At 48.5% G+C, this 17,580-nt stretch overlaps 1 protein-coding gene and 1 long non-coding RNA gene across 7 annotated transcripts in view; both read right to left on the reverse strand.

Moving 5' to 3' along the window:
- LOC310694754 overlaps window positions 1-17,276 on the reverse strand; it is a 75,691-nt gene extending 58,415 nt beyond the window's left edge. Inside the window, exon 1 of the long non-coding RNA XR_014519807.1 lies at window positions 16,924-17,276. This is a non-coding gene — a long non-coding RNA (uncharacterized lncRNA). The remainder of the gene's footprint in view (window positions 1-16,923) is intronic.
- Window positions 756-15,240, reverse strand: USF1 (upstream transcription factor 1). 6 transcript variants are annotated; one of them, XM_083478168.1, is made up of 11 exons: window positions 14,675-15,240; window positions 11,175-11,262; window positions 10,227-10,276; window positions 9,865-9,977; window positions 8,125-8,226; window positions 6,781-6,979; window positions 6,208-6,295; window positions 5,961-6,019; window positions 4,315-4,409; window positions 3,107-3,235; window positions 756-1,804 (listed from the first exon to the last, which is right to left on the reverse strand). In XM_083478168.1, exons 2-11 carry the CDS (start codon window positions 11,180-11,182, stop codon window positions 1,718-1,720), a joined length of 930 nt encoding a protein of 309 aa, XP_083334294.1. In that variant the 5' UTR covers window positions 11,183-11,262; window positions 14,675-15,240; the 3' UTR covers window positions 756-1,717. The 6 variants fall into 6 exon arrangements, with proteins under 6 accessions (XP_083334294.1, XP_083334290.1, XP_083334295.1 ...); XM_083478164.1 differs by having other exon boundaries at window positions 9,865-9,983; XM_083478169.1 differs by having other exon boundaries at window positions 14,736-14,891.
- Window positions 17,277-17,580: the final 304 nt, after the last annotated feature.

Genomic DNA, 17,580 nt, shown 5'->3' on the forward strand with positions numbered 1-17,580 from the left:
AAGCCGCTTATCAGCTGATCCGATCAGCAGATAAGCCGCTAAAAGCCGCTAAAAGCGCTAATCCGTCAATAGGCTTGCTTCGCAAGACGAAAAAACCGCTAGACGAAGAGAATCACAGAACGGATTCTTTTCGTCTTGCGAGGCACCACTGTAGTGGGTCATACAACCAAGGGTGGTCTAGTCCAACCCCCTGCAATGCAGGAACCGCAGTTAAAGACAGATTGCCATCCAACCACTGTTAAACTTCCAGGGTAGGAGAGTCCACCACATTTTGAAGGACTTTGTTCCACTGTCAAACGGCTCTTTTTGTCAGAAAGTTCCTCCTGATATTTAGTCGGAATCATCTTTATTGTTATTTGAATCAGTTGGTTTGGGTCCTGTCCTCAGTGGCAGCAGAACACAAACTTCCTCCATATTCCAATTGGTAGCCCTTTGGATGTTTGAAGATGGCTATCACATCACTTCTCGGTCTCATCTTCTGGCAAAACATCCCCAAACTCCCTTGGCCATTCTTCACAAGGCTTTGTTACCTCGATCAGTTTGATCGCCCTCTTCCGCAAATGTGCCGACTTGTCCATATCCTTCTTCAATATCCCAACCCACCAGTTCAAGGCCAGTGCTCTAGGGCAGGAGATCTCTCCAGCTGCTTCACCAGTACTGCCCCATATTTTGGCAGGGCCAAACTCAATGTCCTCTCTACCGCTGCAAGAGGAGACTTGACACTCATCCGCAAGCCAGAAGACAGAACAACCCCCTGCTTTTCCATTACTTTATTTTTTTAATCCAGACTTATTTTTTTTTTAAAAAAAACAGGGGGAAAAACAAAAAAAGAGAGAGAGAGAGAAGCATCACCCCAACCAGTTGTCCAATCACCTGAGATGGGAGGACAGCTACTGCTGCTCTCAACCCACACTCACCTCCTTGGCAAACAGCTTCCATGGCAAGAGAGCAACGTTAAATCACCTTCCAGGGTGTGGAGCAAAGAAAGGGGGAGGCTGTGGCAGGCTTGTCTTCAGTGCAAGCCCAGACTCTCGGGAGGGTTTTGAGGGCCACATCAGACCTGCAGCTGTTTGAGTGGAAGCCCAGAGGCAGAACTAGGTGGCCAGCCTTGAAGGGGAAGCGCGTGTGAGGCTGTCACTGCGGTGTAAAGGTTTCCTCCTACTGGCTGGTTTGGGCCGGAGAGCCACAAAGCAGGGTTGGGGGAGAGGAAGACTCTCAGCTCTCCACGCTTACAAAGAGTAAGGTGCCCGGAGATGGGCAGTGCTGTGGAGGCAGGGCCTATAGGCGGCGCGAGGGAGAAAGGGGGGACGTGCAACATGTCTACATAATATCGCATGCACGGACACAGCGGGAGGTGTGTCGAGCGCACAGGTGGGAGGTGCTGTTCAAAGGGAGGAGAGAAAGAAAGAGAGAAAAGGTTGTGACCCTGGAACTGATTAGGGTCGTATCAAGACAGAGGACTGTGTCGAGAGGCAGCATCTAAGCTCAAGGGGGCAAGCCAGGTCCCGGGCCGTGAGGAAGAGCGCTGGGCAGAGGCAAGTGTCCTGAGCTGAGCCCAGCCCAGCTCCCTGGCCCGGGAGCAACAGCGCTGCTCACTGGGTCTGTACAACAAGGACGGGGGCCTGGCGTGGAAGCACCGGCGAGGCACAGGACCCCCGTCGGCTGCTGTGCCGGAGGAGGAAGAGGGCGAGGAGGGCCCTTGGTCAGTGGTGGCTTATCAGTGGCTGTCCTTGATGATGACCTCCACGCCGTGCTGCCGCAGCTGCGCTCGCAAGATCAGGTTCTTGTTTTTCAGGTCTTCCACCTGCAGAGGGAGAAAGGAAGCAGGGAAGGGCCTCAGCTCCGTGGCAGAGCGCCTGCCTTGCATGCAGAAGGTCCCAGGTTCAATTTGAAATCATTTTTTTAAAAAGCATTTTTATTTGGTTTTACATGTACAAAGTTATAAAAATCCAAATATATATCCATATACAGAGATTCCTCCGAATTTCGGGACTTCCCCCCACCCTCTCCATGGAGTCCCATTTTGAACATTTGAAACTGCATATTCTTCCATACTCTATTATATCAATCCATATTATCCATGGTAATTGTTACATTACAAGTGAAATCAAAATCCTGCCAATGTTTACCTCTGCTTACAGTGGTCTCTTAAGTAGCTTATAAATTTTTCCCATTCTTTTATAGAGCTTTTGTCCTCTTAGTTTCTGAGTCTTCCCGTCAGTTTTGCCATTACGGCATAGTCCATCAGCTTGGTTTGCCATTCCTCTCCAGGTTAAATTTGCAGACAGGGCTGGGAATATCCTCTGCCTCAAACGCCTGAGAGCTGCTGTTGCCATCCAGTGTAGGCAATACTGAGCTAGATGGACCAATGATTTGCCTCAGTATATGGCAGCTTCCTATGTCCCTAGATGCTAAGGGAAGGGCTGCAGCTCAGTGGAGAGCATCTGCTCTGCATTGAGAAGGACCCAAGTTCAATGCCCAGTAGCATCTCTAGGTCTCTCTAGGGAGAGACGCCTGCCAGAAATCGCGGCCAGTCAGTGTAGACAATACTGAGCTAGAAAGACCAGTGGTTTCTCTCCGCACAAGGCAACTTCCTATATTCCTACACATACATAAAGGTAAAGGGACCCCTGACCATCAGGTCCAGTCGTGGCCGACTCTGGGGTTACGGTGCTCATCTCGCTTTATTGGCCGAGGGAGCCAGTGTACAGCTTCCGGGTCATGTGGCCAGCAGGACCAAGCCGCTTCTGGTGAACCAGAGCAGCGCACGGAAACACCGTTTACCTTCCCACTGGAGTGGTACCTATTTATCTACTTTGATGTGCTTTTGAACTGCTAGGTTGGCAGGAGCAGGGACCGAGCAACGGGAGCTCACCTCGTCGCGGGGATTCAAACTGCTGACCTTCTGATTGGCAAGTCCTAGGCTCTGTGGTTTAACCCACAGCGCCACCCGCGTCCCTACATACATACCACTGCAAGCAATAGGCAGACTCTGCTGGAAGAGCCCCTGCCATGCCACTTCCACCCCCTTAAAGAGCTCCCCCACTACTTCTCCCCTTCTGGTAGAAAAACATCCACACCCTGCTCTCCTTCTGGCCAGCCTTACCTGCTGCCGCAAGACCTCATTGTCCATCTGTAGCTGGTCCAAGCCCTGCAGCTCCTCGGAGAGACGAATGTTGCTCTGCCGCAGCTCCTGGATGTAGTCACAAGCTTTGGAGAGGATCCCTCCTTTGCTCTGCAGTGAAAGCGAGTGATTGAGCTGGGGGCCCGGGGGGGAGACCCCAGGGTAGTACCAGCCCCTGACACTTCAGGTGGGAACACTCGGCAGCTCATGGCTGCCTTCTCTCTTCAACCCCCTCCCCCTTCCACCCATCCCAGTGTGCCATTTTCTTGAAGACCGGAAAACTGCCTCCTCCTGCCTAGAAATGTTAAAACCAGCACAACTTTTGTTGCCAGGTGCTGCAACAAGTTAAGGCAGGTGTGGGAGAGGAAAGACACCCCTGACCAAACAGGGAACCAAACAATTCCAGGTGAAGATGGAAGCAGGGGATTCCTTCTGATGGGGGCAACAAGACAGATCCTGGGGTCATTTTTTTAATGATTCTATTCAAAAGCTCTTATAAACCACTTAATGTTTTAAAAAGCTTTGAGTTGTGAACAACAGAAAAGCAACAGAATTAACAGAAAAAATACAACCCAAAACAAACAAAGCAGCAGCAACAAAGCTTGTAAAAAGGAATTTTAAAAGGCATTAAAGGGATTGAAGCACACAAAACAGGGTCCAATATTCTGGGGTCAGGGAAAGTCTGGGCAAACAGGTCTGCTTTTACAAGGCATCCAAAGCAACTGATGGCTGCTGCTTCACCCAACGGCTCCTGTTTTGCACCTATATGTTTTTTAATCCATGCACATGCATACAGACTGCTTGATATGGACACCAACATGGGTTACTAAATGCCAAAATGAACGATTTCCTTGATGTGCAGAGTAGAGTTCTGGATACAAGATTTTGAAGTTTGGTAGGCAGAATGTTTGAGAAGGTGCTGAGCTCAGGTCAGCTCCCTCAGGCAGAGCCCCTTCTGGCCTTTTTGATCCCTCAGTAATGTGCCCACCATTTTAAGATTACCCAGAAAACCCTGGTGAAGTCAACATGGCATCAAGCACTGTGGAAATTAGAATGGCAAGCAGCTTCACAGATGCAGCAGCTGACACTGAGTGGGGCTGAAGTCAAGGGCTGGCACCCTGCTGGGGCCTTTCTGAAACTGGGCCCAGACTGTCTCTGCTCCTACAGAAGGCCAGTTCAAGCCCCCTTACCTGCCCAGACTTGGTGTTCTCCATGGAACAGTCAGGGATAATCTTAGACAGCTGCACAATCCAGTTGTTGATCTTGTCCCTGCGCCTGCGCTCCACTGGAAGAAATGGAAAGATAAACATCATAAACAGAGCCTGCTGGATGAGGCCAAGGGCCCACCTAGTCCAGCATGCTGTTCTCACAGCCGCCAACCAAATGCCTCTGGGAAACTTGCAAGCAAAAGAGTACTCTCCCTTCCTGTGGTTTCTAGCAGCTGGTATTTGAAATCATGACAGCCTCCCAGCATCACTATCATGCTGAGTACCCATTCGTAGCCTTCTCCTCCATGAATTTGTCCAATCCTCTTTTAAAGTCATACAATTTGGTGGCCGTTACTGCCTGCTGCGGGAGTCAGTTTCATAGTTTAGCTATGCCCTTTGTAAAAAAGCACTTGGTATTCCTCAAGAAGAGCCTTTTGGCCAGCCCAAAATGACTCCCTGCCTCCTGGCCTACCACCGGTCATTCTACACACACAACTCTCCATTTAAGGTGGCCAGCCGGGTCCCACCTCTTGACAATTATTACCTGCAACTGAACACAACTCAAACGCTTCAAATGGTCTTACTAGTTTTTCCAGAATTTTAGCCAGCGTTGGAAATACTTTAGAACTCAGAATAAAATCCTTGGAGGGTGAGATGTGAACATATAGTGGCATATGCAGAGGATTTCTTTAGAGGCTTTCTCTTTTTTTAGAACATACCAGACAAGATAATAGACAAGGTGGGGGAGAAACAGGGTATGCTGAAGAGGTTGTGAGCAAGATAGTATATATGAGGGTCAGGAGAGAGAACACGACTCTCCTTTAACTTCAAAAGGAAAAAGAGAAAGAAACTGGGTTGTCAACCGTTAAAACAAATAATTAAAAATTGCAAGAGGCAGTAAGTACAGCAGCTAGGAAAGAGCAATTCATCACTGAAACCATACCAGTCAACCTTGGCCATTGCTGCCCTCACCAAATTACTTCAGACAGGGGAGATCCTCTGGTCCACAGGAGCACATTGCTGCTGTGTTAAACCAAGAGCCCAGCAAGCTTTACCACCACCCAACTTTACTTTCCGAAATGAAGAGGAGGAGGAAGGCAGCACCAAAGGTGGTAGGATTCAGAGCATATGGAGAAGTACAAGCCTAGTTTGGAAGCCATGGCACATGTATAATACATCACCAAGTCTGCTCTCTTTCCCTTGTGTTTCTAGATTGTAAGCCTGCGGGTAGGGACTGCCTTGTTTTGAGTATGTAAACCGCTCTGGTAGTCTTTCTGGCTGGAGAACAGGGCACAAATACTGTCTGGTTTCACATGAATTTTCTTCTTCTTAAATATTTCTGTTGTGCGCAAATCTATCTCAATACGTACAAGGTCTCAGACCTGCTAAGAATTCAAACAAAATAACAATTGAACATGAAGTGGAAGAATGACTGGCATACTAGAACGGTGGGATGTGGACCAGTCTCTTTCAAGATGCTGAACAGATTGCAGTGCTGCAGTACGCCCTGCAAGAAGATCCTCATACAGAGGGTTGCAAGGCAGTCAGCACTCCAAGCAACCTCTCCTCATGGAACAGTGTGGCTAAATTCAAGGATCACGTTTGTTAGCAAAACAGTTCCCACTCACCTTCATTGTGCTGTGCCCGACGTTTCTCATCTCGGGTCGTTCGTGGAGCTTCAGACTTCCTAATGGAGTCAAAAACACAGAGTTTGGCACTGGGTTTCCCCTTCAGATTTTCAGAGACAGGAGGAGACCCTCAGGAGTCCCCCTTCCAGGCTGGGAAGCCATCGGACACTCAGGGAAACTGTACCCCACCCCCGAATAAAAGAGGAACTTTAGAGACTGGTATGTGACAGGGAAGGAGAGCACTCACGGTGAGTAAGGGTGTGTCCTGGGTGCGATGGACCTCTGTGTCCCACTTTGCAGAACCTCCTGTGGCGACATCATGACAAAAAACTGCCCTGTGCAATTCAAAACAAGACAGAGTTGTAGAGAAGAGCAGCACAGCTCTGAAGGAGCTCCCATGAAACCAAACAGGTGGCCAAGCTGCTCTAGTTCTAAAGGGGTGGGTGGGAAAAGTGGTGGTGGTGAGGATAATAACATGACTGCGTAGTACCTTCACATCTGAAACTGGGTTTCCCCGATCTATAGAAACGGGAGCTTGTTTCCCGAAATCTGTGTCCAACCTGTGTAACCTAGACTCCTAACTTCACCACTCGTGCTCTGCAACAACAGTTTTAGATGCGCAATGTTGTTCCGATTCATTTGCACAACCTGAGATGGCCAAAACGGCTCCATCTTGACATGGAAAATCTGTAGCGAGCCCAGAGGTGGGAGCAACTCCATTTCCCAGGGGAAGGGGCTAAGTAAGTTGAACTTGCCAGAAGGCTCCTGGGGAGGGGAGGGGAGGCTCTAGTTGTCTCACAGGTAGCCCAACCCAACTGACCTGTGCCAGTTGGCGTCGCTTGCCCCAGCAGGGCATCTGAGTTCTGGGTCGTCACCACGGCTGTGGCTGTGGTCCCTGCCCCGGCAGATGTGCTGGTGTCAGCCACTGCAGTGGCAGGATAGTACGTGTAGTGCGTCTCTGTGGTTGCAGCTTCTGTCTCGACGGCATCTTCGCTGGTGAATGCACCCTGGATGACAGCCTGGGGGGAGGAGAAGAGAGGAGCCTCCTTCAGATACATCTACCTCAACAAATACTTGGGCAGGTATCCATCTCAGGCAGAGACAGACAATGGTGTTATTCTCTCAGGATGCTCCTCCCTTGAGATGCTCTTCCTACATTGCTTGTGTATTGAAGCCCAAGGCACAAGTGCAAAATCGGCGCAGGAGGGTTCAGAACCTTCAGTCTAGCACAGTCTAGCACAGTGGTTCCCAAATCTTCTCAGGCAACCACCCCCTTGGTTTCATAAACTCATCCCTAGTCTCACTCTACCCTACTCTATAAAAGCATCATTCAAAACAGAAGTTTGGACAACCCACTGGCGAAGATAACACACACAAAATTGTACATTTGTTTTCCAAAATCCAATTAAAACTTATTTAGTTGAATTAATTCAACAAAACTGAGGAACGTGATCCAGTGATACCCTTCACAAACACCCCAACAGCATCACAACTGCCTGGATTGAGCTGCTTATACCTTCAAAGGTACCTTAGATGCAAGAAGTGAGGGGCAGAGGCAGTTATTTGATATTCAGCAGCCTGGTTTTATGAAACAAGCTTCTAGTCCTTATGAGCTATGGAAAAGCCAAAGGGAAGGGGAGGGGCTAAGAAGGATTCCTTGTCACTCTTTGGGTGCTTCCAGGAGGGCTCTTTCTGCTGGTCTGGGGGTGCCACATGCCTGCAAGATTTTGAGAGTCCACACACTATAAACAGCGAAAATATGCCAGCCTGTATCCCCACCCCCTATTTTAGCTCAGTTATACTATTTCCAGGGAAAACCCAGCAGGAAGAAAAACTTCTCTTGCCAATTACTCATTTGCAAGATCTCAACAACCCATTTATGAATTAAGCCCCACCTGGAATCACCCTTTGGCCCTTCGTACTGACTAGCAGGTGCTGAATGCTGCAAATGCACTAACTACATACAGCTGTACCTAAGTTATTCAAGGTGCAGAATTGGGGTGAATGTGCCTGCAGAATATCCACCTCCTGTCCATAAGCCTCAAGGAGCCTGTTTCACCACCTGGGACCAGAGGAGCAGAGCTAACAGCTCAGCCAGAAAGGATGACTGCATAGAGCAGATTGGCAATGTCACCATTTCCTCCGCTGACTCAGCAGAACCTACCTGTGTCATGGACTGCGTTGCAGGATAACCGCTGATAGCCCCAGTCCCCTCGGTCTGCCCATCCAGCTGCCCCTCAGCTACCTGAATCACTCTGTACATCAGCTGGTGAAAAGAGCAAAGGGGGGACATCGTTAACAGAGCAAGTGCTTAGTGGTGAGAACAGCCTTTGCCAATCTGCCCCCCTCCAAACCCTCATCAGCTCCAGCCAGAAAACGCAGGTTCAGAGTCCTGCTGAACCATGAGGTTGACTGGGTGAGCCTATGACACATGCTTTCACCTAGCTACTTTCTTGCAAGGGGGGAACATAGAAAGTTGCCTTACACTGAGTCATGCCATTTGGTCCATGTAGCTCAGTACAGTCGTACCTTGGTTCTAAAACAGAATCCGTTCCAGGAGTCCATTCGACTTCTGGAACTGTTCGAAAATCAAGGCATGGCTTTCGATTGGCTGCAGGAACACCCTGCAGCCAATCAGAAGCCATGGAAGCCATGCCAGACGTTCAGCTTCTGAAAATCGTTCCAAAACCGGAACACTCACTTCCGGTTTTTGATCGTTCGGGAGCCGAAACATACGAGTTCCAAGGCGTTCGGCAACCAAGGTACGACTGTACTGTCTAAACTGACTAGCAGCAGCTCTTCAGAGTTTCAGGCAAGGGTCCTTCCCAACCTTGCCTGCAGATGCAGCCAGGGATTAAACCTGGGACCTTCTGCATGCAAAGCACATGTTCTACCACTGAGCTATGGCCCTTCCCAAATGTGCCGGGGAGCAGAAACATCCACACCATGCTGAGCATTCTGAAGGAGGGGCTGGGATCTTACAAATGTACTGTATTTTTCCGTGTACAACACAACCTCTATTTTTGGAGACTCAAATTTATGAAAATGGGGGAAGATAACTCCCATGTAGAAGACGACCCCCATTTTTAAACATTATTTTAGAGTAAAAAAACCTAGTCTTATACACGCAAAAGTACGATATTTTTCTAGAATAATTAAGACCCCCATCGCTTCCATGAGCCTTGCTGGAAATAACCCCAAGAGCTAGCAGGACCCTTGCAAACCATTTGGCTTGGCCTCTTTCTCCAGGATGCAATCCCAGGATACCCCCATAACTGCATTTGCACAAGAGGCGGCTCATGCCTACAAGGGGGAACACACAGGCCAGGCTAATGAAGGGGCTGGCAGGACCAGCCTGAGAGGGTACAAGTCCCTGCATGCCAGAGACAGGGAGGCACCCTGTGCTAAGTCTCCTTATGCTTTGGCCACCTTGGACTTCCAGAAGGTGGAAGGACGGAGCATTTCAGCAGAGCAAAGATGTCTTCCACATGTCTCTGGACACACTGGATGGGGAGCACAGGTGCCCCATCCCCATTTTTATGAACACCTACTGTTTTAGTCTAGTTTTCAGAAATGCTGGGAAATGAGATGCGGTGTGTGTGCTGAGTTAGGGGTGATGTAGAGAGAATAGATAGTGGGAAGAACATGAGAATAACAGTACTGGATCAGGCCAATGGCCCATCTAGTCCAACATCCTGTTCTTACAGTGGCCAACCAGATGCTTGTGAAGAAACCCGCAAGCAGGAGACAAGCACAAGAGTATTCTCCCTTCTTGTGGCTTCTGTGGGGGTACTGCTGCCTCTGACCGCCAAGGAATAACAGAGTCACTATATTGCACACCCACCAACCCACCCCAAAGGAAACAAAACCAGCGGCATGAGGGGAATCTGATTAAGTGTCTTACCTGAGTGCCCCCATTTTCTGTCCGGAAGACATATTTGATGTTGGGATCAGGGAAGGTAGCAGCTGATTGAATGCTAGCAATAGCCACACTGGTGGGATCTTCACCTGTCGCCACTGCCCCTTAAGGAAAGAAGGGAAGGGGATGCCGCCCAGGTAAGAGAGATGGACACATTTGCTCATTAAGCGTTGCCCAGGCAGGAACACTCTCCACCCACCCGCACAACCAGCGGAGCACTGTTCCAGAAGATTAGAAGGGAGTGGAGGGGAATCTCCACTAGCAGATCACCGTTTAGCTTTTGGGGAGTGGGAGGCAATGGGGGGGGAGGCCGGAAGCAAGAGCAACAGGTGTGGGTGGGTGCTCACCTTCCTGGATTTGCACAGTGCCCTCTTCCGTCTCTACTGCTTTCTGCTGTCTGCCAAGAAAGAGAAAAAAGGTAGGCAAATGAGGAGAGAACCTAGAAGCCCCGAGACAGTATTTGGGCTGTGTGCACCCGCCTTTCTGCTTCTTTCTCGAGGGTGGGCAGCTACAGAAGGAAGGAGGGGCTCCCTTATTTAGAAGAGACCTTCAGCAGACACCCTGCTCCACATGCACCAGACCTTGGAGGCTAATGCTATTTAATGTGTTTATATCTCGCCTTGCTCTCAAGTTGGGACTGAAGGGGGCTTACAGCATTTTAAAACAGTATCAGAAAGTGCAATGTAATTTATTTTATGTATTTGTTACATTTACATCCCACTTCTCCTCAAAGGAGCTCAAGGTGGAGTGCATAGTTCTCACCCCACTTTCTCCTCCCAACAACCCTGTGAGGGAGGTTAGGCAAGCAGGACCTGAGCTCAAGAGCACTCCTCCTTCCTGTGGCTCTGACCATGGAGGCAGAGCATAGCCTTCCTGGCTAGAAGCCATTTATAGCCTTATGCTCCATGAATCTGTCCAATCCTTCAAGGAGAGAAGCAATATGCCTTTTGGCTGAGGATGAATGAGGGGAGGCCTGCTTGTGGGTTCGACAGAATCTTTTGTTTGGCCCCAGGATGCTGGACTCCCTGGCAGGGCAACTATCCTGGGAGCAGGAGGAAAAGAGAACCATCAGCCACTAGGCCTAATAGCCCTGCTATTGTTTACAAACAGAATTTATCTCAGAAACTTGTGGGGGCATTCACTCACTCTCATAAGAAGAGCCCTGTGGCTAGCACCCTGAAGCAAAGAAGATACCCCCAGGAAGCCCCCAAGCAGGGCCTGAGACTAAGAGCCACCCCCCACTGCTCCCCCCCCCCGGAAGCAAAATATATTCAGAGGCATCCTCTCTCTCTCACCCCTTCATTTCTTCACTCCACTATGCATCAGAAGACAGGAGCCTGGGTTTTTAGTCTTCCACTGCTTCACAGCTGCTTCATCCAGATCCTGGGAAGAAAAACACAGATTCGTGAAGATGATGCCTATCATTCTGCTGCATTTCCTCACACACTAATAATAATGCTATTACCAAAGCTAAGCAATTTTGCCCTAATTTCAGTGCCCCAGAGTGCTTTCAGATTTTAGCTTTTGGTTAAAAAAGGTCTCTGTAATATTCATTTATTTCCACTATTATGGAATTGCCTGGGCGACTCAGAATTCTAAGAACAGAAGCACCAAACAAATCTGGCCATCCTTAATGCAAAAAGCAAAAGGACCAACAAGCTGAACAGTCAAAAGCTAGAAGAATTTCCATGAAATGCCCAGAAAGCATTTCGACTTGTCACTAAAAGGCTTTAAGTGGAAAGATGGATCTTCCAATGTTCGGCCTGGGCACCACTGATGAAGATGCTCTATCCCAGGTCCTTAGTTTCCACATGCCTCACAGGGATGCAGAAACCACCCCGCAAGCTGGTTCACAGGGTGGAGATGCACTTAAAGGTAAAAACCAGTGCCTTGTACTGAACCAGGCAACGAACTGGGAGGCATTGCAACTGATGCATCATGCAACCAAGTTCCCAGCAGCACTCCTAATTTTCTGGGACCAATTGCAAATTTCAGACGTTTCTCAAGGGTAGCCCCATGTAGAGCACATTACAGCAGCCTAACCTGGAAATAACTGCTACATGTGTATCTGTGGCAAGAATTTTTCCAATCCTCTTTTAAAGCTATTCAAGTTGGTAGCCATCACTGTGTCCTATGGGAGGGAGTTCCACAGTTTAACTATATGTTATGTAAAGAAGAACTTGCTTTTATTCATCCTGCTCTACACCCACTGTGGCAGAATTCAGACAGGTCTTTCCCAGCCCTACGAGGGCTGTGCTCTACCACTTAGCTATGGGCATCCCATGTACTGTCTAAATAAATCAGTAACAGAGATTACGGACATCCCACAAGTGCAGACGGTGAGAAGGTACATTAAATTATAGGGATCAATTTGCATCACAAACTTCCTCCCCCAGGCACCAGAGGGGAGGGAAAAGAGCAACCAATGGAGACAAATGTCTTATTGCTCTAACCACTCATATGAACACTTACTAGTTTGCAATGTCCTTCGGGTGGGGACCCGTCCAGTCCTTGGGTTTTTAAATATTATGTGCATTTCCGTGAAGTGTCATGTACAGTGATGGCACCATGGTTCAAACTGACCTGCACTCAACACAACCCCACAACTCGGAACGAGAGGAGGCACTTCTCTTGCACCCCATCATCACTTTTAAGTTTTAGATTGTAAGCTTATCAGGGCAGAAACTTTTCCCATTTTATGCTCCCCTGCAGAGGGCTATGTACACCGATAGCACTATATAAACACTCACACAGATATTTAAAGAAGGCAGGGTGGTGTAGGGATAAGATTCCATACACATCATACCAAGGTTCGAAATTAGTAAGGCGCCAGGCGCATTTTGCACCTAACGATTCTCCGTTTGTGAGCTCCTCAAAACGTCTAGGCACCGTTTTTTTGCGCCTGGCCGACACTCAAGGATTACTGAAATGTAAGTGCTTTGAAGCCTCAAAGTATATGTTAAGGATATTAACAATAAAGCATGTTTTGAAAACTGAAGTATGGTACCATTTTTTTTTATTGTAAACACTAAATTAAACATGCATTAACCACGCAGGTCCCAGAAGCCATTTGGCTCCAAGCTTTTCTATCCCAGTTACTTACACTGCATCACACAGGTGGGGGTTAGACGTGCAGCTTTTCCAAGGAAAGCAACAACCCACAAAGTCACGCCACTCCTTTGATCCTCCGAGCTGATGGCAACCAAGCTTGAATGATGCATACAGTGGTGCCTCGCAAGACAAAAAGAATTCGTTCCGTGAGTCTTTTCGTCTTGCGATGTTTTTCGTCTTGCGAAGCACGGTCCATCGCAACTGCGCCTCTTCAAGCGGCTTTTAAAAAAAAGCGCAAGACGTTTTCGTCTTGCGAAGCAAGCCCATAGGGAAATTCGTCTAGCAAAGCAACGCAAAAACGGAAAACCCTTTCATCTAGCGAGTTTTTCGTCTTGTGAGGCATTCGTCTTGCGGGGCACCACTGTACCTTCCTGTGTTCATTCAAGGAGGAAGCTGCCTTCTATCAATGATGTTGTTTTACTACATGTTTATTCATTTTTGCCAATGAAACTCTAAGATACTGTACACAGTACACAGGTGTTGTTGCAATGCTATAAATATTATATAGCAGCACATGCGTTGGTACTCACTGTTGTTATTAGTATAGCAACACTAATATTTTGTATGTTTTTAAAACCTGATTGTGGGTAACTTAGGGACCGTGTTGTGCAGCTAACAAAATAAACAATATTTATATTTATTAACTACTTTACTCACAAAAGTGAGTTACAACACAGTATAAACATTAAAACCTGTTACAACAAACCAAATAATTAAAAAAAACCACATCCATACAAAACAAAGGGCAGGCCTTATGGATCCTGTGCCACTAAGAGAAGCCACAAGTACTTAGAACCCCTCAAATTAAGGGCAAAAAGCCCAGGTAAAAAAAGTTACATTTCTGTCTGGTGCCCTGGGGAGAACATTCCACAAGCAGGGAGCCACCACTGAAAAGCCCTATTCCACCCTCTGGACATCCCATGGGGGAGAAGCACTTGAAGGAGGGTCTGAGATAAGGACCGCAGAGTCCGCAGTGCTGCATTCCCCACCACCAACAGCTTGCACCCAACGTTGGTCACATTCAGAATAGACCCAATAAAACTGTTGACGGGAATAGAAGTAGCAGTAGTAATACTCGGCTGCACTCACCCATAGCCACCCTCAAGAGCAGACCAATGCAAATAATAACAACGAGAGAGAGAGAAAGCATGCACCCAGCGTTAGTCACCCTTTGGATTGGAGCCGACGAAACTCACAACAACATGACGGTAGTGATCATAAGAGCCGTCGTGGTAATAGCTTGCTTACTTAACGTTAGTCACACCCAGAGCAGCCCCAACGAAACAAACTGACTTGGCTCACTTGACATCCCCAAGTGCAACTGAGCTGGACACGAGCCCATAATAATAAAAGCGGCCTCGCACGTGTGAAGTCCCCAAAAAGCAAGAGATATCGGGAGAGGCCTGGAAATGGGGAGGAGCTGCTGTGGGAGAAGCCCCGCCCAGTCTCGCCTGAAGAGCCGCCTCGCCTTGAGAAACTGAGGCCAGAAAGACACCCACCCGAGCACCCGCCCCCCACCCCGGGCCCAATCCTGCGCCCTTCCTCATTGCTGCCCCCCCGCCGCCTCCCGCACCACGGAGCCTCCAACCGTCCAACTCTATCCTGTCCCCCGCCCGCCCCCCGAATTATCCCCTCCTCCTCCTCCTTTGCCAGAGGTGGGGTTGGGGGGCGGGCGACTGTTTACCTGGCCTCCCCTCCGTCTCTCTCGCCCCCTTGTCTCTCCATGGAGATCGGCGCATGCGCACCGCGGAGCCTTTCTCTTCCGTCCTCTCTGCCTCTCTTCTCCGTCGTCGCCGCCGCCGCCCATACAGCTCGATGGGGAGGCAACCACGGCAGGCGGCGCAAGCCCCGCCTCGCCGAGCTTGGTTCCTGGACCCGGGGCGTCGCGGCTGGAAACGATATGAGGGGAAAGGCCGCCGCTTCCGGCCGCCGCCATCTTAGGGAGGGATCCGGCCATTTTTTTTCTTACAGGCGCCATCTTAGGGAGGGACTCGGGCCTTCGTTTCTCGCCGGCGCCATTTTGGGGAGGGAGGAGGGGGGGAGGATGGCGGCTCGGGTCTTTCTCTTCTCGCCAGCGCCGTCCTGGAGCGGCTCTTGGTCATCTGCACTTAAGTATAGTGCAGGTAGACTATGAGAGAACTGTTTTTAAATTCACTTATGTTATGCAATGCCATGAGTGGGGTGTGAAGGGGAGCGCAATGTCTGTCTTTGACTTCTGGTGGCCGCCATCTTAGCGAAGGGCGCTACCTTCAGCTGTCAATTTCTAACGTCCAACGGGGGTTGGCTCATTTTCTCTAGCCAATAAGGAAGGACCATTGCCCAGGGTTGCCATCTTTGTTGTGGGTAACAAGTTTCCTCTGGTTACTCTGAGCCTTGACAGATCCGTAATGTACATTTAAAGCACACCCAACTCACATTTAAAGCTCCAGACTTTACTTAGCAGAGCTACGATTCCCAGCAGCCTTAACAACTACAGTTCCCAGGATACTTGGGAGAAAGTCATGTGCTTTAAATGGGTGCGGTGTCTGTTTTAAATGTATGGTGTTGATTTAACATACGTTAAATCCTTTTTTTTTTTTTAGGGACGTGGGTGGTGCTGTGGGTTAAACCACAGAGCCTAGGTCTTGCCGATCAGAAGGTCGGCGGTTCAAATCCCCGCGACGGAGTGAGCTCCCGTTGCTTGGCTCCTGCCAGCCTAGCAGTTCGAAAGCACGTCAAAGTGCAAGTAGAGAAATAGGTACCACTCCGGTGGGAAGGTAAACGGCATTTTTGTGCACTGCTCTGGTTCGCCAGAAGCGGCTTAGTCATGCTGGCCACATGACCCAGAAGCTGTACGCCGGCTCCCTCGGCCAATAAAGCGAGATGAGCGCCGCAACCCCAGAGTCGGTCACGACTGGACCTAATGGTCAGGGGTCCCTTTACCTTTAAATCCTTTTTTATTGGTAAAGGACTCCACAGTGTCTTATGATCTCCTTATGTTCACATAACCAGTGCAAATTATGATGGCATTTGCTGTGTTTCGTTTTGAAGGAAACAGCTCCATATAGGTCATATTGGTTGTTGGCAGCTTGCAAAAAAAAACAAAAAAAAACCTTTTCTTTTTGGGTCAGGTTAATTTTTTTCTCTGCAAATGGCATTAGGTTGGAATAGGAAACGGTACAGCTAGAATTACAAGCATTATTCCGGTTTGGACTTTTATCGTGTGATTGCCCTCCACCCCAGTACTTCCTTCAGGACACTTGTATTGACAAGTGTGTAGCACTTGTGAATGTTCAAAGCACTTTACAAATCTTATTTTATTTGTTTTAAAGGTTTATACCCAGCCTTTCCTTCAAAGTGGCTCATGACAGATGAAAGCATTACAAAAATAGAGCCCAAAGTTGCTGCTCTTCTGTTGGTGACAAAGAGAACGACTGGGGTCAGGATGTGATGTTAATGCTTCTCCCTAGTGATAGCAGATGGTACTCTGTCTCACCTTCCACTAAGCAGCATGAGATGATGCAAAATGTAACCCTTACAAGCACCCTGCAGAATAGACCAGTATCATTACCTGCCTCACACTGTTGTAGATGAGAGGGCTGAGCTCTACAAAAGTTTAGGCATAGAGAGGGTGACTTGTGGCAACTTGACTTGAGTCCACTCACTAAACTGCATGACTTGGCAGATTTAAAAGCCCAAATGCAACACCCACACTTGGGCCAGCCTCATGCCAGAGTTGTGCCCCAGAAGCAGGTAAGAAATATCAAGCACAGCAAATTTAAAAATGCATTAGGCTGCCCCAAACTTCCACAGGTAGGTAGCCGCGTTGGTCTGCCGTAGTCGAAACAAAACAAAACAAAATAAAATAAAATAAGTAGCACCTTAGAGACCAACTAAGTTTGTTATTGGTATGAGCTTTCGTGTGCATGCACACTTCTTCAGATATAGTGGTACCTCTGGTTACATAAGCTTCAGGTTACAGACTCCGCTAACCCAGAAATATTACCTCGGGTTGAGAACTTTGCTACAGGACGAGAACAGAAATCGCGCAGCAGTGGTGCGGCGGCAGCGGGAGGCCTCATTAGCTAAAGGGGTGCTTCAGGTTAAGAACAGTTTCAGGTTAAGAACGGACCTCCGGAACGAATTAAGTACTTAACCCGAGGTACCACTGTACAGTGAAACAGAAGTCACCAGATCCTTATATATAGTGAGAGGGTGGGGAGGGGTATTACTCAGAAATAGACTGGAAAGAGAAGTTGCTGAATTGCAACTTATTACCAAACTTATAACCATGGAGAGACCTGGTCTGAACATTGGATTCTTATCTCATTATACATGATACAGCTATTTTTAGCCATCTCACCCCTTGCTTTTTCCTGTAAGACCAACTGCAGTCGTTAACAGTCGTCAACAGGTTAACCATACTTATCAGCCAATCACCCATTCCCACCACCCTTCTGAGTAATACCCCTCCCCACCCTCTCACTATATATAAGGGCCTGGTGACTTCTGTTTCAGTGTATCTGAAGAAGTGTGCATGCACACGAAAGCGCATACCAGTAACAAACTTAGTTGGTCTATAAGGTGCTACTGGAAGGATTTTTTTAATAT

Source organism: Podarcis liolepis (assembly GCF_965112155.1).
Source record: "Podarcis liolepis genome assembly, chromosome: 15".
Lineage (NCBI taxonomy): Eukaryota > Metazoa > Chordata > Lepidosauria > Squamata > Lacertidae > Podarcis > Podarcis liolepis.

Coding starts and splice junctions, on each gene's coding strand:
- USF1 (XM_083478164.1), bottom strand. Junction 9,984..10,226: donor CACTGTGCAAATCCAGGAAG/GTGAGCACCCAC, acceptor TCTTTCCTTAAG/GGGCAGTGGCGACAGGTGAA. Junction 4,410..5,960: donor TCGGGCACAGCACAATGAAG/GTGAGTGGGAAC, acceptor CATTTCTTCCAG/TGGAGCGCAGGCGCAGGGAC.